The sequence below is a fragment of the Seriola aureovittata genome, chromosome 1 (assembly GCF_021018895.1).
Source record: "Seriola aureovittata isolate HTS-2021-v1 ecotype China chromosome 1, ASM2101889v1, whole genome shotgun sequence".
NCBI lineage: Eukaryota > Metazoa > Chordata > Actinopteri > Carangiformes > Carangidae > Seriola > Seriola aureovittata.
This window is the reverse complement of record NC_079364.1, coordinates 13,490,739-13,516,486: the sequence shown is the minus strand read 5'-3', so window position 1 is coordinate 13,516,486 and position 25,748 is coordinate 13,490,739. Positions and strand designations below refer to the sequence as shown.

General features: G+C 39.7%; 1 protein-coding gene across 2 annotated transcripts; it reads left to right on the top strand.

Moving 5' to 3' along the window:
• Positions 1 to 960: 960 nt before the first annotated feature.
• ano5b (anoctamin 5b) lies at positions 961 to 25,291 on the top strand. Of its 2 annotated transcripts, XM_056375499.1 has the most exons (21): positions 961 to 1,437; positions 7,144 to 7,188; positions 12,481 to 12,545; positions 14,617 to 14,724; positions 15,891 to 15,959; positions 16,137 to 16,421; positions 17,406 to 17,525; positions 18,165 to 18,280; positions 18,398 to 18,532; positions 18,982 to 19,087; positions 19,363 to 19,423; positions 19,876 to 20,027; positions 20,140 to 20,214; positions 20,349 to 20,574; positions 20,736 to 20,914; positions 21,027 to 21,124; positions 21,402 to 21,532; positions 21,714 to 21,919; positions 22,110 to 22,297; positions 22,668 to 22,773; positions 22,883 to 25,291. In XM_056375499.1, the coding sequence occupies exons 1-21, from the start codon at positions 1,362 to 1,364 to the stop codon at positions 23,105 to 23,107; spliced, it is 2,772 nt and encodes a 923-aa protein (XP_056231474.1). In that variant the 5' UTR covers positions 961 to 1,361; the 3' UTR covers positions 23,108 to 25,291. The 2 variants fall into 2 exon arrangements, with proteins under 2 accessions (XP_056231474.1, XP_056231482.1); XM_056375507.1 differs by lacking the exon at positions 7,144 to 7,188 and having other exon boundaries at positions 963 to 1,437.
• The last annotated feature ends 457 nt before the right edge of the window (positions 25,292 to 25,748 follow it).

Genomic DNA, 25,748 nt, shown 5'->3' with positions numbered 1-25,748 from the left:
TACACAGGCCTTAACCGATGTCTGTATCATTCACTATAAGGCTTAATTGATCAGTTATAAGCCATTATCTCTATCCTGTATCTTCTTGGATTTAGAAAAAACACGGTCACTATGTCTTTTGATGAGTTCTTTATCATCAAGTCATTAATAAATCCTCATTGGTTTGTCACTTTCCAATAAGTGATCATGTCTGCAGATAAAATTGTTTAAAAGTCATTTATAAAGGACCATTGATTTCTCAACAAGCAACCAGCAAAGGTTAATGAGTCATCTGCACTGATGTGCGTTTTTACAATAACCAGGCATCAGTAAATAGTTAATAAATGGCCTGATGTCCTGCAATTCTTTTCCAGAAGGTTGTGGTTCAAATGGTCCGTTCAAGGGTATATGAACTAATGCATGTGCAACAATTTAATTTGGACTCTAGCAAATAATTTGCACCATAGTTACCAAAAACACAGCCCCAATCTTATGGTGCTATGTTCCTTTTTTTCTTTACTTTTTCTTTTGCATTGGTGTGGCTGATTGCGCTAGGCAGCAAGACAAATGTCTCCTGCAAAACTCCCACAGACTGAAGTGAACTAAAAAGCCAGGGCACAGCTGGAGGACAAACACCAGCCAGAGAGATTTTTCACAACCTGGAAACCCATGTATTGTTCTTAGTAATGATTTATAGGCCTAACTGATCTATAAAACATCAGTTAATCATTTATTAAAACTATTAGTTACAAATTGTTCATAAATAGTGGCTTATTGGGAAACGAATTTCTCTTTATGTAAACGATGAAATGACAGATCCCATAGTAAGCGAACATGTCTGCAATATTGGAAACGGCCACAAGATGTCCTCATCGTATTGAAGACTTCAGTCATACTGTTTTTTTTTCTCTGAAAGCTCATACAGGTAACCTGCTTTTTAAGTCAGCGGACATCACATCAACACGACCCACATTTCAGTAGGTCACTTTACGGATTACACTTTAATTCCCTGGACGTTACATAGGTTTAGAAATTCTCCCCTTTCTCATCATCTCTCTCACTCTCTCAGACACACACACCATTCTGCCGACCAAAAAAAAAAAGAAAAAAGGCCCTGCCACTCCCCTTTATGTGTGGCTGGTCTTCTCGGGTAGAGCCAGGGAACCCGGCGGGGCACAGTTTCATTGGGGATCGGTGATAACGGAATTATGATCCATCTGCCATCTATTGATCAGGATCGAACTCGTTGATTTCAGTGTGTGATCAGCCGATGACTGCATGGTGGAGCCTTCATCGACCCGACGGGATTACATTGGCATCTTCACTGCCCTCCCCACTTTCCGCGAGAAGGTAAAGCCTTTATAATAACACCGCAATCCGCTATGAGGCGAATAACAGGAAAGGCGAAGGATGAAACTTTGATCGAGCTGCAGAGCACCACGGATTCACAGACTGGAGGTAATATAAAAATGCTCTAATTAATCTTTAACAGCATGTGGTAGTCACCATGTTGTGTCCAATTGTTATATTTTTGTGATCAGTGCTGTTATACTGCTTGTAGTAGCCTCTCTGGGAAAGTATGAGATGCTGTAAGACTAATAGTTATATCACAGAACTGATTATTTAATGCAATTAAATTCAGTTTATGAAGAATATATCCTCATGTCAAAATTGGAGCCCCTTAGAACACAATTATAGCAACACATAGGCCTAAAAGATGCAATAAACCTAGTAACCTCCCAATTCAGCAGACAAACTAAATATTTATATCAAAATGTCATTTTTACACTCATTTTAGTGTCTGTATATAATTTGGTTACTTGGCTTGTACATATGTTTTGTCCACAACCTAATTAAATATGTTGTTTTTTAAATTATGTACTTTGTGCCAGTTTCGGAGCTGTTTTTGTCCACTGAGACCGCGCACAGTGACGTCATACAGCAGCATAAAGTCGGTGAAGGATTCGGGTAAATTAGGGTCAGACCTTTAGCAGGATAAGCCCACCATGTAGAAATGACTTTCCTGTAAAACAGGAGAGTTTATACTGGCAGTTAAGTTAAGCAGTGATCCCATGACATGCTGGGTGTTTGTGCGTGCACACTGTTGGTGTGTGTTGGTTGAGGGGGTGTCCCTTAAAACTTGTGACTGTGAGGCCAGACTGGCCAAACTGAGGCACATTTGTAGGATCTGGGTTCATTAGTCACAGCTATAGGACCTAGATATTGTCACTGTAGTTAAAGTCAAGTTGAAGTTAATTTGACAAAAGGACAAAATGATCGCCAGTACAAATCCACGTTTTCCTCCTCTCTGTGATGTGTCAAGCTCAGTATTTATAGAATAGGACTCCCTTGTGTAAGATAGTCAGGCTTCACTGACTCTTTACTAAACAGCGAAACATTTGTCAGTCTGTGGTTTCATCCTCAGCATCCTCACAAGGTTCCATCTGGAGGTTAACAGCCTGGACAGAAGATATGCTGTCCTCCATTAGCATGATGGAATTCCTGGGGTATTCGTTGTTTCCATGCGAAGTAATCTCCAAGGACACCAGAAAATGAGTTGAAATTGAGTTTCCACTTCCATAGGGCAGCTCATATCCATAATGGAGGGTTATGGTCTTTTAATTCAAGTCAAGTCGATTTTATTTATATAGCGCCAAATCACAACAGAATTGATCTCAAGCTACTTTTCAAATAGAGCATATCTAGACTCTACTCTTTATAATATTGATTACAGAGCCCCAACAATTACCACCATGAGCAAGCACCTCGTGACAGTGGCGAGGAAAAACATCCTTTTAAGAGGCAGAAACCTTGAGCATTATGTCTCCCTCGAGTCCCGGCTCGGCCGTGGGATCTTTCTGTGTGGAGTTTGCATGTTCTCCCCGTGCAAGTGTGGGTTCTCTCCGGGTACTCCGGCTTCCTCCCACAGTCCAAAGACATGCAAAATGGGGACTAGGCTAATCGGATACTCTAAATTGACCTTAGGTGTGGCTGTGAGTGTGAATGGTTGTCTGTCTCTATGTGTTTGCCCTGCGATGGACTGGCGACCTGTCCAGGGCGTACCCCGCCTCTCGCCCGAAAAGATGCTGGGATAGGCTCCAGCCCCCCCACGACCCTACTAGAGGATAAGCGGTAGAAAATGAATGAATTAATTAATTATGTCTCCCATAGCTCCCACAGCATGACAGGTTGTGGCGATGACATTACTGTGGTAACATCCGGTAGCTGCCAAACAGAAAAAGGTGCTGAGGTTGCACAGAATTTCTTCTTACATTTGACCTATATACTAAAAGACAGTTCAGTCTGTGTTAGGCAACAGTTCTTTGTTTGACCAGAAATGGCACAACCACATAGGTTGTGTTCTCTCTAATATTTGGAATTTCATACATCTACAGTTAAATGAAAAGTAAATTGAGTTCGGGGAAAAAAAAGGAACAGGCCCCTTACTGTGGTTAAAGACTAATTGCTCTGCAATAATGAGAGGCTCACTTACAAGTTCTTATTAACAATGCATGAAACCAAAAACTTCTATTTTTCACCTTTAGATCAGTCTGATGTACAGTAATGGCTCTCTGTTCAGAACATGCTGATTTGATGTCGTATGCCTGTTTACATAATCCATGTCTTACTTAAGTCAGGGACTGAAATTCCTCTTTCCAACCCGTCTTGTTGACATTTTAAACTCCATAGTCACATATGCAGTGGTAAACTTCATATCATTTTCAAAACAGAAATCTCTAGAAGGAACTGTGTCATGTCAAATAGGTCAGAAGACAAATTTGTTTCCAGCAGAAATCTGCAGGTTGTGAATCCATAAGAGGAAAAGCACACATGAAAGAATGGGCGCTCTTGGAGATACAGTAAGTGAATGGCTTGTTTTGTCTGACCTTATCTTTTGACCCCTGCTTGTCAGTACACAAGATGAAGTGCAAAGGAAAAGTCTGGTGCTCTTACGATAAGAGCAGTGCTGCATTTTAATGAAGATAGTCCACAGAATGAGACACTGACGTTTGCCGTTAGATGAGAATCAAATCCAGAAGTCCACATGCACATTTTAGCTTAGCGGCTTATCAAGCAAGTTATTCATTCAGATACATTGGTCATTAAGAAGATGTAGTTATGGCACTGTTATAAATGTGAACATATTGATTGTCTGTATGTCAAGCTCATTTCAGGTTTTTATTATAGTGGTCATGAATGTTGTATGAAATCTCTAGATAGCTGTACTGTATGTCATTGAATTATTTTCAGTTAAAGACACAAAATAAATATGAAGATGATTTATTCCACGGCATTCATGTTGAATCGGAGTGTGATGAGTGAACATAATGAAATCTCAGACCTTTTCAATTTTTAAACCTACACTCTTTATTGTGTTAATCAGTGAGTTGTTAATAAAGACATGTGCCTGTTTATCTAGGGTGAGCTGTGGGTTAATAGACTTAGCTTCAAAAGCTTTGTTCAGGCACTTATCATGGCAGACCCTCAGCCACAGAGAGGAATCAGAGAGAGGGGAAGGGGTCTGTCTTCACCTTGTGTTTGGAGTGTGTGCCTTGTTCACAGCTGGCCAAACACTGGTTCACAGCAAGTCATGGCTGACGTGGGACTACTGGATAGAGACCAGATGTCCTGTGACATTATATTTAATTTAAAACACTTAAACGTAGCAGGCACTTGGTGATACCTTCATTCAGTAACACATTTTTAACTAGACTCAAAGCTTTTTGTAGCAGGTTGCCATTTTTTGGCATCTATCAGGGACAATTAGGCAATAACTCTTATCAAATGACTCCCCTTTTAAATGTTTTTAATAGAAATAACTCATATTTTTAGGAATTTGTTTCCATTTAAGGTGAATTCACTCTGTATCTGCAGCCTAGTCGCTCACGTGATCTTTCAGTCAGGTGAAACAGAGCCAAAGAGTTGCCATGGAAACAGGCCTTGTAATTGCATTACCCCCTTTGATGGAGCCATGATACTGAGTAAGACGTGGAAAGAAACCAAGATCTCCTCTGAGCAAACTAGAGGACAGATACAGTTGAACTATTAGAGCTTGTTTTGTGTTTGAGCCAGAACAAGTTACAGACTTTATTTTTATGTCTCCAGGCGAGGGACAGCTGTGACTGCAGGCACAAACTTTCACTGGACTCAAGGATGAACTGATTAGATTTTGGTGCTCAAAGGTCAAGGTCACTGTGACCTCACAAAACAAGTTTTTAGCCATAACTCAAGAATTCATACTCCAATTACAACACAATTTAACATGCAAAGACATTTTATATCAAAATGGTCAAAGGTCAACTTCACTGTGACAATAATGTTGTGCAAACACCTCTGGCCACTTTTCAACACACTCAGGAACAGACGGAGAGATTGTGACCATATTTTCTGCCGCTAGACTCGATGGTGAAGGCATACAACCACAAGGTGGTAATTCTAGTTTCAGACTAAAATAAAATCTTTTGGTCTGTGTTTACAACATGGCTTCAATGTGCCTCCATTTTTGCTTTGGCCTATTTGCTTGGCCTTTGGGTACATGGACATGAAACACTTAGATGGGAAAAAACAAGCACTCTGGTAGGTCATTACATTATGTTTTATCTATGAGCTGTACATGAAAAAACTTTGCCTGTAAGGGCATAGTATCTCTAGGTAATTGTAGCTTAACCTGATTAAAGAAGGGAACAGAAACAAACATACTTTCATCCGTTCGCCATTTAAACCATCCAAAGATGCATTAAATGCAAGCAAGAGAGCTGCTTTCTGAGTCCTGTCTGTGCTGACCAGTATTCCCTAGAAACTCTTTCCCTCAAACATGCATCCCCTTACAGACTGTCAAGCATATCAAACATGGTGTCTCATGAAGATAAGACATCATTACATCTACCCTGCACATGACCTCTTGTGATTGTGGTATATTTACACTGCTCAAGCTTTCCGGAGGATTGTCAGGAAATCTCCCGTCTGGGACTTAAGTATCCTGAAGATAAGAAAGGAAATTAAACAACAATGAAAATACAACCCTAACACAAACAAAAAAACAACTTACACTTTAACCACACAACTTTGTCAGGAGGATATTTTTTGTTAATTGTTTAACATCCACAATTCTACGACAACTGGGAAAAACGCCATTGGCAAATGAAGATGATGTGATATGTTTGAAAGCCCCAGAACACCTACTGAATAGACATTGATGTGAGATTGTTTCATCAGCTGCTGTTTCCAAGATCAGGAATGAACCTTGAAACTTGTTACAGTTTTTGTTTTTAAGTCTTAGCAAATTTGACTCCACAATTTTCAATGTGTGTTTGAAACTCACATTTGACTGGTGCACATTTTCCCTTCGTGTGTATTTGCCCACTCGACAGGAAGTGTGTTGAGAGAGATAGAGAGGATGTCTTCACATTGAAGACCTAGGCCCAGTTCGAGCTCAGGATGCTGTGGTTTCACTGTAGCATGATGTGCACCATGCCTCTGAGACGCTCGTGACTTACTTCACTCAAGTGTTTTTGTATGAAATTGAATATTTAAGTGTTTTTACCATTTCATATGCGAGGGTCTGCCACATTCACCTAATGCACCCTAATAATGAAGAAAGCCACTCATGCTTTCCTGATATAGTATAGTGGCTGACTCGCACTATGATTCATTACATTTATACTGGAGTGCTAACCTTAATCAAATCAATATTTCATACACTTCTACACACAATTCAGCCCAGCCTTTCTGGCCTTAAAAAAACTCCTGCCTAGAGGGAAGTTGTAGAGCAATCTGTACCATGTTTGTGTCACTTCCCTTGAGAAAAGATTAATGCTGTCACAATGTCTGTGGTTAATTAGTCTGTGTTTGTTGATGTGCAGGGCAAAACAGTGATCTGAAGAGTTAACAAACCAAAAAAAGAGGTGTTATCTGTGGTTTAACTGAGTGCAAACGACACACCCACACAGCTTGCTTGAGTCATTATAAAAAACTGTTTGGTGTTTCACTGAATCAAATGTATACTACGCAGCACGCTACCAGTAGTGCTTGTTCAGATTTTATGTTGTTTATTTTTAAGAAGTCAAGAATGTCACAGCAATTAATAATCATGAATGTTTACCTCTCCTGACCAACAGTTCAATACTAACCACCTCCTAACCCGTGTCTGTCTGTCCTTTAAAGATGGTCCTGCAGTGTTGACCGCATTCAGGATAAACCTGCACTCAGGTACGGGCAGATCAGAGGCTTTATGTGACGCCTGTCTGTCCGTCCTCTCATTGTCAACCTCTGCTGATTCTCTTTTCATCCATTTGCTCTCTCATCACGCTGAACTCTCCTCAATAATTGACCATGTTTCTGTCTCTGTTTTGGCTGTTAATTATCTGCTGCTTTGTGGATCGTCTGCTGATCACACCCAGTGTCTGTGTATCTGATCTTTCAGCCTCTGTCTCTGCTTCTTGTTGTACAGCATCTGCAGAGCCAGGTTCCTGGTAGTTGTGCCGTGTCCTGTGTTCATGGCTGGAGTGTCAGATCAGCACTGATGTACGCACTCATATACATGCAGTGAGGCATGTGCACATGGTAATGTTTCAATTGGGGATGGGCAATTTGACCATGTAATATAATGACTATATCTGTCAAATAGATTTTGTGGGGTAAAAAATATAAATACATAAGTAAAATACAAGCACCTCAAAATTGTACCTAAGTACAGAACTTAAATAATACTTAAGTAAATTACATTCCACCACTGCTGGTGTACATGTGCTTTTAGCCTCTCCAGTGTCATAAATACATGACAAGTTTATGATAACTTCTTGATATTGATAACTATGCATTATGTATTGTACTTGTGTGGGTAAGTGGGTGTGTGGGTGGCTGACACATCCTTTCACATCCTCTTGTCAGACAAAAACTAGTTGCTGGATGTTAGTTCAGATTGAATAATGCAGGTTCCCCTCTTGTTTTGATGACTCACTCTAAGGGATTCAGTGAAGAGGGCCGCTTTCCTCTCCTGGCTGTTACTCATGCTGGCAGGCAAAGTGAAACTGTGGAGCACTAAACGTGCATCTCATCTGGGGGCCATGTACTTTATGTTTCAGAGGTGTAAAAATCTTGTCTTCCCAGAGGCAGCCACCATCATAAGGAATGGAAACTTCTTCTTCCAGGTTGCAGTGAATCCGGTTTAGTCACAATGCAGCTGGGTGATAATGGATTTGTCTGGGTTGAGAGAGAATGTACAGCTTCTGCTGATTTATTTCTCTCTGCATGATCAGCATATGCCTCTGGGAGTCGATACATTGGCACGAGTGGCCTCCTATTCTGATATACTATACTATCCTATACTGTAACGTTCCTCCTCTGATTTCTTTAATTATTCAGAGTGAGGGAGAATTGTCTGGTCCCAATTCTGATCAGTCCTCACTGGCCTCCAATACTCTGGCGAGTAGAGGTGAAGCAGCAATTGTGAACTTGTTGTCTTTGGAACATGGACAAAGATTTCTCTATGGGCCTGACCTGTGAGTGTTTTAACTTGAGGACTGTGGAGAGGATTTGAGGAGAAGTGGGGTAATACCCAAGAAGTGCTTTTCCATTGCTTGGCAACATTTTAAAGCAGAGACAGCGGGCCAGCATTGTCTTCTCTGGTTAAACAAACATGCTGATTTTATGAAGGAGGCATTTTCAAGCATATTTCTATTTCCCTCCTTGGAAATGCCAGATTCTTAGCAGCCATTCCTTTGAGCCAACTGAGCTAATACACAGGAAGCTGCTGTCATTTAGTACAGCCTTGTTATGGGCGCTGAGTGGAAAGCAAAGTGGAAAAGTTTTTTTTTTTTTTTTACTATGTGCACCTTGTGTAGGTTCAGTTTGCCTCAGAGAGTTTGACGGTGGCCTTGGAGCTTATAACCCCGTTTTGTGTCCTGAAAAGGAACATTGATCTTATAAGTGGAGAGGAGTTGACTGGTCAAGGAGAGTAATACTCAGCCTGTCAGAGCATTCACATGATATTTTCTGTGGTTTTGGAGGCTTTCCTAAATCTAAAAAAAGACTACGTCAAAACCTAGTGTATGACCAGAATGCCTATGGTCAGATGACCAAAGACGGTGCTGTGATTTCAGCTATATTTACTTATAAAATAATCAACCAGAGAGAAAGTGAAAAGCGACAGACTATCTGTCTAATTTAGTCTCTCACGCAGCTCAGTCTCAGTGTGGGACCCACAAAAAATTGTTTAGCCTTTATTTACCTCAACTCCAGAATGTAACTTTTATTTGAGGCAGGTCTTTTTTTCTAATTCCAAAAATAACCTGGGTAAAATCACAATCAAGTTATTTCAGCTTTGGTCTTACAATCTTTGGCAGTGGAGTTTAACAGACATGGGTTTTGCATTATGGGAAGTGTAGGATCCAGCATTTTTGGAGCTAGACCTGACATGTACCAGGGACTAAAACTTATCATATCTCAGCCTCTGCTGCTTCAGTCTTGACGATTCTTTTTTTAATCTGTCCCTTGTGAAAAAGAAGAAAAAGAAAAACACTGAAGTCCAAATCCTAAAACTCTGTTCTACAGAACAGCAATGGTTGGATATGCATGTGGTTTTGTGTTTTGCATGTGTCTCTGGACATATTAAGGGAATTTAGGATGAGAGGCTAGTTGATTTTGTCCTTGACTAAGCCTCTCAGGGGGGGATGGTTCTCACTGCCTCATTGATGGTATTGCACGTCTGCTCCTGTTTTGTTCTCTTGCAGGGTGGTGTGTACACTCCACCAGGTGTTACCAGTCGGGTTTAAGAGTTTCCTTATTCACGACATTTGCACTAGTAAGTTGTCCATCACATTCTCAAGATTTTAGTAGAGTTGGTATACAAAGAGGTAAAAAGTCTCTGTATCCCATAGTATGACATCAGATCAAAAGCAAGAGAGAAGTATATCTCAGTCATACTATTCATAGAGTACAGCTTATGGATATCTGTCACTGTCATATCAGGGAGCAAAGCTCAGCAGCAGTTGACCATTTGGGGCACTAGTTCCCTCTTACGTGGTGGTTAAAAGTGTGACTTTGATTTCGAAACCACTGGAGGTTACTGGTGTATTTTTTCAATAATCTGTTGTTCTGATGGCGAACGTGTTCACAGGAGAATATCTCAGCTACTGTAAATAGACAGCATCTGAAGTGTAATTAGATTGCTTGGGTGGAAAGTGTGTTGGAAAACAGAGTATCTGAGCTTTACTTTCAAATGAGTGTAATTTAGTTAATTTGAGTCCTCATAAGCCACATTTGCCGAAGTAATTTTGGTAACTGTGTGATTTCAATATACAGTTGTTATTTTTAGTACTCTGCATTTTTGACCCATTTTCATTTGTTTGTCTCTCTAAGGCAGTAAATGTTACACACTGCAGGCTCATTGCTTCTGTTTGCTCAAGCCAGAATCTGATAACTGGCTGTGGAAAGTTGGAGTATGACCAATCAAGTGAGACAAAAAAGGAAAGAGAAAAAAACACAGTCAGTGATGCTTCCCACGAGCAAAATGGAAAAATCACATTGCCATTTGCTCGTTATATACTTCAGGGATTCCTATGGTCTAACTCATTTACACTCCATCCTAGTGAGTCCATAAGGAGACCCCGTAGTCCCTCCTTTATTGGCTCACACTGCTGTCTGTCAGATCATTGTGTCTAATCAGAGGTGGCTGTTTGTGAGTCTGTGCTGAAGCTGAGGCTGGAGATCTTTGTCTCCTTTGTGAGCTGAGAGTGTGTCATCTTGGGGGAAGGTTGGACTTCTGGTACAACAGCCAGCCAGTCCCTCCTCCTCACTGAAGCACGTTCCAGCTACCCCCATGCAGGAAGTGCAGCTTTCCCACCATTCAGGAAATAATAGGGGGAGCAGGCGGCGAGCAGGGCAGTGCTACATGAGCACATTCCCTCTGCCAGAGTCTGCCACGCAGGGAGAGAGAGGCACTGCTGGAATGTTGTGTGTCATAGGAAGAGGAGTGTGTGTGTGTGTGTATGTGTATGTGTATGTGTATGTGTGTGTGTGTGTGTGTGTGTGTGTGTGTGTGTGTGTGTGTGTGTGTGTATCTTTGTGCTTCTCATCGCTCATTATTAGCTAACCAATATGTTAAGAGTCTGTATCTGCTGCTGTTGCCAAGAGACTGTAGGATTTTTATTGGGTCCTTGTTAAATTGAGTTTGTCCGTGATGCATGTGTGGCCAATGCTCTTAAAGGGACAGTGTGGTTTGGAGTGAACCTTATTATTATCCTGCATATCACATATCCTGTTTGGATATAAACAGACCTTAAGCTAGCTTAGCTAAATTACTGAATGTCAGTGGGATAGGAAGAGAAGAATGCCTACTCTATTGCTAAAAGGTTTGATCCCACACTGTCTATTTTTAGTCTAGCATTAGCATTTTTCTAAAATATATAAACAAGAACATGTGAAATAATAATCATGACATTATTTTTGTAACTATGTTGTCCCTCCTTTGGTGTGGGTGCATGTAAACAAATGGATGTTGACATTTTTTCTTTAAAGAAAAGTTTCTTGGATAAAATCTGCAACTGTGTAAATACATACATCTCTACATGTTTAATTTGACCAGCCAACAGTCTCTGGGCCTTTCTTAGAGTTCTGATACTGATCGTGTAGCCATCCAATGACTGCAGTGTTTCCTCTACATTCATTTAGCAGTGGCGGCCCGTGTAGTCGTGAGGAATAAGGCAGCGAATTACCGGAGAAAAGGTAGACTTATTAGCCAACTCAGTGACGCTAACTTGGGTAAACTAATTGATAGCATTAAGCTAACTTAAGCTACACTTTTAATGTAATCTTATTAGACAAGTAACATTAGACAGGGAGGAGTTGTTAAACAAAGTGGAGGAGAGCAGAGCAGAGCAGCGGGAGAGCTGGGTGAAGGTGCAGGGGAGAGAGATGAGCCTGGGTGCAAACTTTGCCACTCTACCCCCCCCCCACTTTGCCACTGACTCTACCCCCACTGCTGAAAAAAATCCTAGAGGAAACACTGGACTGGGCTAATATTCAGACTATACTAACACGGCCTATAAACAAAAGGAACATACATAAGAGATGAACTGATACCACTCAAATGTAAAATGAATCAAAAAAACCTGAACTAACCTTTTACTGTATAAGACACATGCATGACAAGTGTCACAGGGACAATATGAGGCATTACAATGCACACAGACACTTGTAAGTCAAAATGAACATCTTTAAATTGTTAGACCATTTAAATTGTGCTCCCTGATCTTTAGTAGCAATCGAAGTTATGCATATATTAAATAATGACTCAACTAAAACTAACCCCACAACAGATATAGCAACAATAATTGCACTATTGTTTGTCGACACAACAATAGCATACTTAAGACTACTTTTTCAAATATGAACAGTATTGGTGCTGCACTCAGTTTTATGAAAACTTATTTACACAAATTTCCATTTTGAATACATACTGTAGATGATTCTGTACTTATTATTGTTATATTTCTTTTGCAGATGAAAACAGTGGAAATGGCGTCAATTCACTATCTGAAAGAGGGACACTGCCTGGACATAAAGAAGTAAGTTTGGCTGCATCTCTGGGCGTTTCAACATATAGGCTACATCAGTTGACTAACTTAGCATAACGACGGGAAACAGGTGGAAAGATATAGCCTGGCTCTGTGTGAAGGGAAAAAAAGTTAACACATCATATTGTTTGTTTTTATTGGTTGGTCGAATACATTGGTAAAATTGGTTGCTGGTTTCATATGTACTTTACCGACATAAGAGTTGTGTGGAAGAATGGCATATTTCCCAAAATGTTCAGCCATTCCTTTAATTGTTATATTGTTAAGTAATAATTTTTATTTTGATTTGATCTGTTACAATCCAAAATCAACTGCCTTACATAAGATTTTCAACAATAGTTAAGGTGCTTGTGTAATATTTCCAAAGCCTTTGTTCTTTTCCTTTATAGCCACCAGATGGTTTATGTCATTGTTTATGTTTGTGTGATTTTGGTCGACTTATTCACTGATCTTTTGTTGACTCAAACTCACTGCTGAGTCACAAGACCTCTGTGTCTCAAAGAGCTCCCCTCATTCCTCTAACAGTGAGAAAGAAATAAACTGTCGCTGCTCAAACACGAGCCTGTTGTCAGTCCGCCGGGTTTTCAGTGATACAATGAGGCCATCAAGCAGATGGTTTATCCATCTTAATTCATAACACTGATTATATTATGTTTCTGTGATGTATGACTTCAGGATTTGGTGTAGCAATGGAACAGACTCCATTCAGCGCTAATCTATCTCATTAAGTCAGAACATGATTAAATAACTGTAACAAGCGAGTGTTCATGTCTCTGATACAAAAAATCACTTAGTGCAGTGTGAGCTGGGTGGGGTTCAATAACTGCGTACTCCATGTTGTTATTAAGCTTTTATAATATGGCTGAATACACAGCAGACAGACGCACAAAAATCAACAAACTGGAACCAGTTATTGTCTGCCTGTTGATGTGTCTTTCTGTAAACAATGACATCAAAAATCCAACTGGAAAAAGAGTAGACCCTTTTTTAAAATCAGGTTTAAGTGAAGCATTTATTGATATGGATAACTACGTGAACTATACGTTTTAAGAATACATTGTATTTCAGTAAAGTTCTGTCAATAAAAAATAATTCAGATTAAGTTCAAATTAAAGAGACTAAACTACGGTGGCCCAGCTGGGTCAACACAATGCAAAAGCCACAACACAAGTGCAAAAACCACAATGTCAGTGAGCTCTATAGTATTGGTCTTGGTTGCTGGGGGACTATTATTGCTGGTGGACGGACAAGTAAATGTGTTTTTTTTGGTTTGACAAAAGTTCAGTCTCATAAAATCCAAAATGACAAGCATAGACTGAAGCAGTATAGCAGTATCTTAAATTCCAGATTGGTTAAAGATTACGAGATTCATACTGATGTACTGATCCGCATTATTGTATATTACATTCTGTAGATCACTTCCATGATTTGATCATTTCCCGCAGAGTGCTGTTTCAAGTGGTAAAGATAACAGTTCATGTCTTAGATGCAAAGAGGGGAAGTTTCTTATACAGAATGGCCTTAGATGTCGGTCATGTCAATAAAAAAGCATTTACACATTAATGGGAAAAAATTATGGGAAAGTCTCAGAGTTAAGAAAATAATTGAAATACAAAACTTGATATAGAACATGTACATGTTTCTCCTCCACCATCGACTATTTTTATATAATGACAGCCTGTGATTGTGGTGTCCAACAGTTTTATGGGGTTTTTCTGCAGTCATCATGGCCTCCCTCTAAACTTTTCTTGACATTCTCTTGAAAAACTTTTCATTACTATCCCATGTACAGTGTTTGTCTAAACCCTGGAGTCAGCGGTTTTCAGTAAACCTAACTTACATGTATAATTCTGGGACACAGTGCGCTTCCCTCTGTATCTTATACTGTACTGTATATCTGTCATTGTTGAAGTCTGAGCCTGTTATGTTTGTCATCAAGATCTTGACAGTTTCATTTCTCAGTATTTGTTTTACAAGTATTGCATGTTTCTGTTTGCTTTTGCTTCCCATACTCTGTGAGAGAACGAAATGTGTCATTTGATGTCTGCTGTTTGTCCTTCAGACAGACAAGCTACAACCAAACAAAGACACCGTGTTCTTCAGGGACGGAGTACGAAGAGTAGACTTTGTTTTGTCTTATGTAGATGACAAAGATGGAGAAAAGAAACAGGTAAGTGTAAAAGAAAAGTCATATGTTGCTTGACTACTCAGTATTTCACAGTGCGGCAGACATTATTACACCATTTATATCCAGAACAGGAAAGGATACTACAAAGAGGAAGTGAGAACATATTTTCCATAGAAATATGACATTTGTGATCCGACATAATTGTTGAAAAGAACAGATTTTTAATTATTTCGTAATAATGAGACCAGCTGTTTACTGACAGACAAATGTTAAAGATAAAGGGTATTCATGAATACATGCAGTTTATGTCACGTGTGAAGTAAATGATGTGATTATCAGTCACATGACGGGAGGACTGTGGATGACTGGAGGAAGAAGGAGGTGTACTTTCACAAGTCACAACCAGTTAAATCACTTCTTCCTGTGCCTGTCTCTCACCATCACAGTCAGAATGTGAAAACAGTGATGAACCCAGAGTGAATTATCACCTGATTCTGCAGCTCTACTGGATTTTATGGAGAATTTATAATGAGCTTCAGCTCATTGTTAAACTGTCTGCACTGTAACTTTTCTGTTTTGATTCATTCTCATAGCTTTATTTTTGGTTGCAGCAGGCTGCTGTTTTCAACAACAACAAAAAAGAGATTTCACAGGTTCAAGTCAGCAGTAAACTGAGATTTCAGATATGTACTACTCATCATCATAAGAACTTCTGCTTGTAAGTCAGCACTGTAGTTTGACTGCCTGCCCTCTGGAAAAGGGTCAAGAACATCTGGACCAAAAATCCATTTAGCTTACTGTTTTAACACATACAACATGATTTATGTCCTATAAGCATTTATTAACTTCTCCACAGAGTTCAACTAGCTGTTGATCTAGAGGAAAAACTCAGGTTTCTCAACTTCTAATGAGCCATCAGCAAAAGTCAGTCATTATAAATGCTAATAAATCCCCCACCCCTTTCAAGCCCCTTTTTGGACCAGTCGCCATGGCCTCTCTTTGTAATAATTTTGTTGAGTTTGATATATCAAACAAACAGACAGACAGGATGAACTGCAGAATGCGTCATCTAACAAGAGACACGTTTTTTCATAGGAACAAAGTGCTTTTTTAAGCTTCTATAACGAGGATAGGTGAAGCAGAATACACACTAAGGCTGTGCAAGTCTGCGTGGCTCTCATGGCTGTGGTGTGTGTTTGTGTCCACAGGAAAGGAGGAGGGAGTTTGAAGCCAACCTTGAGAAAGCAGGACTGGAGCTGGAGACAGAGGACAAATCAGTAAGAAACTCAACCACAGGGTACCTGCACCACCTAGTGGATAGTTTGTGGAGGCACATCATTTCCTACAGAAAAAGTCTTAAAGGGATGGCTCAGTATTAGACATGTTAAACCGCTATCCTTACTTAATTTAAGGCAATAGTGTAAATAGTTACAATCTATTTATGCTTGTATCAGGACTCCAAAGACCAGAAGACATATTTCTTGAAGATCCATGCTCCATGGGACGTACTGGCAACCTACGCTGATGTCTTAAAGATCAAAGTTCCCTTCAAGGAGAGTGATATCCCTCATGGTCAGGAGGTCCCACTGGAGTGGCTCTCGCATCCTTTCCGTCTGCCAGAACACATAATGCACCCACAACCTGACTATTTCACCTACCCCTTTGACAAGACCAAGACTGACTTCTTCCTCATCACTGACAAGGATACGTTCTTCCCACCATCCACAAGAAACAGGATTGTGAGTATGTCTTCTCTCAAATCAGAATTCACTTGTTACATTGCCAGTTTCTCTTGGGTCTCATAGTTTAGTATATACACTGGACACAAATATAAATACAACACTGTCTTTCCCTGAGTTGAAATAAATGATCTAAGATTTTTTTCTATAAACACAAAAGATACACATATACAGATATACCGTGATGAGATCCTGAGGCCCATTGCTATTGATCTGCCACCATCGCCTCACGGTGCAGCATCATGTACACAGTTCTTAGAAGCTTTAAACATCCCAGTTGTTGCATGGCCTAGGCAGTCACCAGACATGTCACCCACGGAGCATGTTTGGGATCTGCATGTACGACAGCATGTTCCAATTCCTGTCAATGTCCACCAACTTTGCACAGCTATCGAAGAGGGGCAGTCGAAAATTCCACGAGCCATAATCAACAACCTGATTAACTCTCTACAAAGGAGATGTGTTGCACTGCATGAGGCAAATGGTGGTCACACCAGATTCAGATTCATTTTCAGATCCAAAAACACACTTCTGTAGCCCAAGTCACACAGTTCAGAACCTAATAAATGTCTTTTTTCAAAATAAAACTGCACATTTGAATGTGGCCTTTTATTGTGACCTGCCGAAGGCACACCTGTTCAATAATCATGCTGTGTAATCAGCACACCTGCCAGGTGCACGGATGATCTTGGCAAAGGAGAAGTGCTCACTAACATGGATTTAAACACATTTGTGAAGAAAAATGTGTGTGCGTCTTAGATATTTCATTTCAGCTCATGAAAAATGGGAGCAAAAGCAATAGTGTTGCGTTTATATTTTTGTTCAGTGTATATGTGTATGAAAATGCTCTCACAAGTTAACAGTTGTTTTTACAGTGTTAGGAAATGCTTGTGTAACAATGAAGAAAAAAAAATGCATTTAGCTAAAAAGTTCAAATGAATCCAAATCCCTTAATCTCTGGTTAAATCCTTTCCTTGTTGCTAGGTGTTCTACATCCTGGCTCGTTGTCCGTACTACAAAGAGGGTCGGAAAGACAGAGACAAGACGGGAATCAAGCGATTACTCAGCAACGGGACCTACACGGCCGCCTTCCCACTTCATGATGTAAGCTCACATAGAATAAAAGAACATTAATATGTAAATGTCAAACAATAAAAGTAGATTCACTCAGGTAAACAGAAACTTTTAGATAGTACCACTTCAGCACTCCCAGACCTTTTATAACTACTGCATTACAGAGGGAGATCACTGTGTCCAGCTACTATTTTTTATCTGTAATTCCTTGCAGATCATGATTCAACATGCAGGATTTATGATATGAATCATAGAGTATAAACAATTGCAAAAGCCACAACATGAATGCAAAAGCCACAACAAAAATGTAGAAGCAATGACACGAATGCAAAAGCCACGACACAAATAAGTACAATTCCATATTAAGAACTCAGCAGTAATGCTTCCTGGATCACACACAACATTAAAATGCTGCACATATATATATATATATATATATATATATATATATTAACCCATGATGATGAAAACACATTGACACAGGCAGTTCTGTAGAATGAGTACATTTTACTCTCAATACTACCTGTATATAATGCTGATGTTCAGAGAGGGTTGATGCAATAGTTATATTTTAGGGAACACGCTCATTCACTCTCTTGCCAAGAACTTTCTCTTTGATTTCCTAACATCTTTTGCTCGATGTTGTTCCAATGGTTGTTTTCCTTTCAGTGTCGATACTGGAAAAGGGCAAGAAATGCTGAATGTGAGAGTGAGCGCTACAACTTGTACAAGCACTGGGCCAGTTTCCTCTGCTTTTACAAAGAGCAGCCTCTGAACCTCATCAGGTAAACGAACCACATCTGAATGTAGTCAGACGCTTTTTACTTTTATCACTCATTCTGACTGAAATTGAAATCTGAATCTGAGTTAGATACGACTTTAACACAATTCTTTTGCTGCAGGAAGTACTATGGAGAAAAGATTGGGATCTACTTTGCCTGGCTGGGCTTCTACACAGAGATGCTCTTCTTTGCAGCCGTCATGGGCCTTATATGTTTCACCTATGGAGTGCTCAGCTATGATGACAACATATCAAGGTTAGTACCACCAGAGGGCATCAGGGAGCTGAAAACTATATGGCCAAAAGTATGTAGACAAGCAAACACTACACTCATAGGTGTAATTCATGGGTATTCATATACTGCTATGACAGCTTCCACTATTCTGGGAACGCTTTCCCCAAGATTATAGAACTGTGGAAACCATTTCTTTATGGACCTGGCTGTGTGCACAGGGGCATCTTCATGTTGAAACAGGAAAGGGTCAAACAGTTATAAATACAACATTGTTTAAAATCTCACTGTATGCTGTAACATTAAAAGTTCCCTTAATTGGAAGTTAGCGTCACTGCAGGACTAGAAGACGGCCAGCTCAGAACCTGATTCTAGATCATCATCATATTTTAACATCGCATTTTGAACAAATACTGCTGTGTTTACCTTTGATTATATTTATTTATGTTAATTTGTGTTTATTCTCTTTTTAGCAAAGAAATATGTGATGCCTATATTGGAGGCAGCATTGTGATGTGTCCTCTTTGTGATAAAAAATGCCCTTTCTGGAAGCTCAACTCTACTTGTCTCTCGTCCTGGGTAAAACATTTCACTTCATATGTTACTTGGACATGATTCTGAAGCCAGGAGTAACACTTATTCTTTATATTACATAGGTGAAATTCACTGACGCAGATTTTTTATCTCTTACGATGATTGAAATGTTTTTGTCAACCACATTTAATCCCACAAATACAGTAAATACTGTAAATAGTATCCTCCTGAGAAGGCAGTATGTCACCGTTTTTATGCCCAGCATGTCACTTCCTCTACTTCTCTAAGGAACTCATCCTTTTTCATATTCCCTCTCCCAGCAATCCCATCTGTTTGATAATGAGGGGACGGTGTTCTTTGCCATATTTATGGGGATTTGGGGTAAGTGTCAGTCTGTGCTACTTGTACTTTGTTTAAGATCCATCATACCCCCTCCTAATGTAGGACAGACTTTCACAGTTAAAGCCTGTTCACACTGATGCATCAACCTTCACCCATACTGCTTCAGCCCAGAACAACTTGCCAGCACCATTATGTTGTTATGCTCAGGCAGTTGGATAGCTTGCCCAGCACAGTGCAGGACAAAGAATGCCTGAAAATTGGCATCATGCGCAGCAGTTAGCCAAGAAGTGACGGGAGTCGCGGCACAGCTGAAACACATTACACTTCAAAAAAAAAAAAACAACAAAAAAAAGTTGGTGCAAAAGCCACAACTTGATTAAAGTCATAAAAAAAATCTGTCCAAAACACACAAACACGCTTACACAAAGACTAATTTCTCATTGTACAACAAAATCTATGTTAGGTTTCATTTCCTCAAATCAATTTGACAGTAACTCTGTTCCTGGAGTTCTGGAAGCGGCGTCAGGCCCGGCTGGAGTACGAGTGGGACCTGGTGGATTTCGAAGAAGAGCAGCAACAGCTTCAGATCCGACCAGAGTTCGAGATCAGATGCACTAACAGGAGACTCAACAAGATCACTCAGGTGCTTTAGAACCAACGTTCGACCATGAGAATAAACATGACAAATATGCAATTTTAAAACAATAATTCTGAAGCAATAAAATAATAATAATAATAGTAATTAAATCTTTCAGGAAATGGAACCCTATCTCCCCATCACCAGCAAGTGTGCTCGCTTCTGCCTTTCTGCAGCCACGGTTATATTCTGGGTAACTGAATCTTCACCTCAGTACACACAATGCGCACGTGTGTGTGTCTTATGTACATTATACCTTTAGCAGATAATTTCTATGTCCAGTCACATACTGTCAACAAGCTTTCTATGTGTGTGTGCTCTCTGCAGATTTCTCTGATAGTGGCCTGTATCATCGGGGTCATAGCATACAGGCTGGCTGTGTATGCTGCCTTTGCGAGTATCATTAAAGACCCTATGAGAAAGATCCAGGTGGTGGGCAGATTCATCACCCCACAGTTAGCGACTTCTGTCACTGCTTCCTGCATCAACTTTGTCATCATCATGATCCTAAACTTCTTTTATGAGAGGGTTGCCATTTGGATCACTGATATGGGTAATGAGGTTTCACCTGACATTCCCAACAGGCTAACTAAGAGCTTAAACACCAATGACAGGAGTGTACAACAGAGTCGGGTTCATCATTATGTAACTTCATGCTCTACTATCGAATGTTGCTTGTAACATGAGATCATCTGCAAACCCTTTGCTTCACAGAAATCCCAAAGACGCACCTGGAGTATGAGAACAGGTTGACCATGAAGATGTTTCTGTTCCAGTTTGTCAACTACTACTCCTCGTGCTTCTATGTGGCCTTCTTCAAAGGCAAATTTGTGGGTTTCCCTGGTGACTACTCTTACATGTTTGGCGAACTGAGCAAACTGAGAAATGAGGAGGTGAATTTTTTTCTACAAATAAAGGCAGCTTCATAATCGGAAGGCTATAAAACAGGAAGTCAAATAAAATAAAAGTGTGTTATATAAAACTAGTAGCCTCTCGCTGTCCTAGTGCGACCCTGGTGGCTGTCTGATCGAGCTGACCACGCAACTGGTGATCGTCATGGCTGGGAAACAACTGTGGGGAAACATTCAGGAAGCCCTGCTGCCGTGAGTCCATCAAATCTTTGTCCTCCAAATAACTTTCAGATAACTCGTTCCATTAGATAAAGACATTGTGTGCAGAACATATGGAGCTTGTTGCCAGGACTTTATTTGATTTTCATTTTGAACTGTATGATTCAGCCAATGAAAACAGAGATCATTTCACTGTCATTGCTCTCCGGAAATTTCTTACTGGCTTTGTGCAAAGTCCAAAATCTGATTTTACCTCTATTTACTTATTCCCATATTGACATATAGTTCTTCTTCATGGGCTCATTGATAGGTTGATGCGTAACTGGTGGAGTAGTAGAAAGGGGCGGCACAATCCTGAAAACCATTACAGCCGCTGGGAGCAGGACAACGTCCTGCTGAACTTCACCCAACTGGGCTTATTCTATGAATACTTGGAGATGGGTGAGATACAAAACTGGTCTGGCTGTATGATGTATGAAATTACAATTCACATATTTCTACAGACTTATCAGGGAATGTCAACTGATCACAGCCAGCTGTCTCATTATCCTGTTTTCCACTTTCTGCCTTTTCTTTTTCATCACTCACTCTCTCCAACTGTTCTCCCTGTATGTCGTTTCAGTGATCCAATTTGGCTTCATCACTCTGTTTGTGGCCTCTTTCCCCTTGGCTCCCCTCCTCGCTCTGTTCAACAACATCCTGGAGATCAGGGTGGACGCCTGGAAGTTCACCACTCAGTTCAGACGACCGGTGGCATCCAAGGCCCGAAACATTGGAGCGTGGCAAGAGATCCTCAACGCAGTGGCCATTTTATCCGTTGTTACCAATGTGAGTTTTGTTCGTCGGTAAATGTAAAACACTATAGACATTGAGTGAGTTTTTTTTTCTAAATCTATATTCATTTTTACATCTTCACTTACTATAAATGTTTGGCAGCAGCTTCAAACCAACTCCTGTTTTCAGAATTTTTATCTCATCACATTGTATCAACAGCCTTTTGTGTTTCCCTTCATTCCAGGCTTTTATCATGGCGTTCACCTCAGACATGATTCCCCGTATGGTCTACCTGTATGCCTACAGCAATAATTCCAGCATGGAGGGCTACGTCAACGACAGCCTGTCGATATACAAGATCTCACAAATCCACATTAGCAACATGCCGGAGGAACGCAACAACTGGCTTGACAATGTGACCGACACCTGCAGGTATTGGGGAAAGAGCTTGTTGTGCACCATTGCAGTTTACAGTGATATCTGAAGCTGAAACTAGAGAATAATGAAAATTGTGATTAATAATTGATCATCAACTTTGTTGGCAATTAATTCTTTGTTGGTTGACTAAACTGCTTAATTAACTAAACATTTCCATTCTAGTGTTTTGTATGTTTTGTATGCCAGGAGGATACATTTTGCTTGTGTTTGTAGTTAGTAGTGTTTGTATCTTGTCGTTGAGGTAAGCTTTGAAGTTCTGCGCCGTTGCATTTGCTACTGTGTACCACTGCTGTACCAGTACACTTTTATATGAATGTATACATTATTCCCTGTATGATGCCCATCCTGTTGCTGTTTTATACAGATACCGTGACTACCGTTACCCTCCAGGCCACCAGATGGAGTACACTCACACCATGCAGTTCTGGCACATCCTGGCAGCCAAAATGGCCTTCATTATTATCATGGAAGTAAGACAACACAGTTTCTTTCTACATCACACCCTAAGAATAAATGTTCAGAATTAATTTAGGAAATTGATTTAACTCTATATTGTGTGATTATCCCCTCAACCTGCAGCATGTGGTCTTTGTGGTGAAGTTCTTTGTGGCGTGGATGATCCCAGACATCCCGTCTGATGTGAAGGCGCGGATTAAGCGAGAACGCTACCTGATTCAAGAGTACCTACATAACTACGAGGTGGAGAAGCTAAAACTCCAGCTGAGTGCCAGTTTCATCACAGAGCCACAGTCAGAAATGTCCTTGATGACAGACAAGCATGAAGTGTTGTCTGAGTGCCTGTAGCCCCCTGCTTCACTCCTCCAACTAACCAAGCCAAAAATGGACATGTCTGGGAGTTTAATACCCTGTTGAGAACATGCATATGCAAGGGCTTTTGTCTTGGGGATAAAAACGCTATTATCTTTTCTTTTTAAATAGACTGTAACATCGAGATATACTAATTTTATCTGCATCGAGGCATGAGAAAAAGGAAAAAAAATCCAGTGCAACATTTCATTTTGCTTACATACTTTAAAGCAGCTTCTTGGGTGGATGAAACTTTTCTGTGCCATAAAAAATGTTGGAAGGTTATAGGACAGAAAAAAAACAGCAAGGAGCAAAAATAGTGTAACTGCAGTTTGTATCATTCCCCATGTAATGCAATCAAACTCTCCATTAGTCATAACCAAATGTCTTTGTTTGTGTTGACAGAGTTAAAGTTTGTGGTGTTGAACATAATACATTAGATGTAATCACCCTTTAAAGAGCTGGAAAGGATATTATTCTAATGCGCTGCATGTGATTCTTTTACTGAGAATACAAGATGAAGGACTGAACTGAGCAGACAAGAATTTAGAGTATTTGTCAGTTGTGAATTTGTTTGAATGATAATTGTGGTCGGAAGTTCATATCATTTAACTATAAATGTAGAAAACACTCAAACTTACAAATGTTTAAATACAGCGGATAGGAAACACGTTTATATGTAAGAAAATTATAGGCGGTGCTTATTCCTCAGACAGTTTCTTTTTGAATCGTCTTTCAAATTGGTAGCTACATAATGTTTAGTTCCACTGATCTATAGCTGGGCTATAAGATTGTCAGTTTTGTTATTAGAGTGTGTTATATTTAGGGAAAACCCCTATTAAAAACTGTGCATTTGAAAACCAAGTACCTCCATTATACTGCAGCGTTTGGGGGGGGAGGGGGCTTCAACAGTATTGTGGTGAGACAGAAGCTGCAGGCTCATCATGTCTCATCTTACAAATGTATTTCCAACTTGCTACGGGACCAATTATAAGACTTCTACCAAAAGAACAGATTACATGAAGGAAATGTTGGAAGAGCTGTGAACGGATCTTATGTTTTAATACAATCATTTTGTGTGGATGAGTTCAGGTTGATCATGCGTCGGCTTTACTCCTCCTTGTGTTACACAGGGATAATAAATGGCCTATATATCTGTTCTCAGATATTTGTGTCTCCATATGCTGTAGGCACAAACAACTGTAACCTTGATTTCAGAGATACACAGAAAAGAGAAGAAGTTTTTAATACCCTGGTTGGAATACATGCGAGTGAGGATTTCAGTGAAAAAATAAATGACTTTTAGTACCCTGCTCATACTCTCTAGCTGGATACTAAATGTTGCTGTAGATATAAAGAATGTTATCTATTTAAAATGGGTTGTAGAGCCATTAATTTATTGATCCGTTTCTTTTATGTAGCCTGAAGCATTTGTATTTAGAGTTACTTCATAATCCTCTTTTTCATCAATTTAGTGGCAACACCCAATTTCCTATTTTCTGCTATTCACCACCTCATTTAAAGACCATCAAGTAGTGCTAGTTATTCAAGTAGCCTACATTTTATGCTATAAATTACTACTTTATCAAGGGACCAGACAAATAAAAATCCTACACATTCTGTGGGAGACAGAGATCTGATTATATTTCTTCATAGTAGATAAGTGATTTATCAGATACTGTAAGACTTTTTTTTTTTAATCTGCTTTAGCTTAACATGCATGTGGATTTTATTGAGACGTCTTGTGGTTTACACTGTAACTGATGCAGTTGTGACTCCAGCTAACAGCAAATTACATTTGACAGACAAGTCAGTAAAAGCCTGACTTACTCCAGTCTCAGGATTAAACATCTCCCAATGTTTGTTGAGCATCACTTGCTGACACGATATGCAGATGTGGGCAAGGGTGTGTGCATGATCCTGCAAGATGCAAAATGTATTTCCCAGCAAACAAATGCCTTAAACGTCTGTGTTTACTTGTTTTTGTATGATTTTGTAATGACAGTTTCCTATCTGAATTCAAAACCTGTTTCATATCATTAGTTTTTGCAAAGTAGCTGTTTTGTCTGGTTGGATGTGCAGAAATTGCTGTTATGTGATGCTGTTACATACATACACTCACTGTAGCCCATTGTACAGAAATGTAGTAAATAACATTCACAATAAATGAAGAAACAACTAGTTTGAGTTTGAGTTTCACTTGCACAAAACCCAAGAGCACAAAAACAAACAGATGTGACAGTTAAAGGCTTGTACTTTACATGCACCTTCCCCCAACTTAAAGGTCACCTCCAGACATGTTTCAAGACATTACAAAAATTCCAAGGGTCTTTTCTACAAAAAAAGTTCAATAAACTACTACTAATTCGTAAAAACACAGTATATGAATATGCAAACGTTGTCACAAAAGTTATACTGGTGGAGACAAGATGTCTTCTACACTGAAAAGGCCATTCTCATTACTTCCAAAACCACACTGGCTTCCAAATTAGTTGTCATGTTGCATATTCCCTCTGGTACATATCATCTTAAACTCACACTTCATGTACAGTATATTCAGAAAGTTTTTCAGACCCCTTCAATTTTTCCCCCCATTTTGTTCTCTCGCAGCCGTATGCTAAAAAAAAAACATATTTTT

Excerpts from the sequence above, each read along its gene's own strand:
- ano5b (XM_056375499.1), top strand. The coding sequence starts at position 1,362 with ATGAGGCGAATAACAGGAAAGGCGAAGGATGAAACTTTGATCGAGCTG. Across the intron at positions 21,920-22,109 it reads TTTTATCCGTTGTTACCAAT|GCTTTTATCATGGCGTTCAC; the intron begins GTGAGTTTTGTT and ends CCTTCATTCCAG. Across the intron at positions 22,298-22,667 it reads AATGTGACCGACACCTGCAG|ATACCGTGACTACCGTTACC; the intron begins GTATTGGGGAAA and ends TGTTTTATACAG.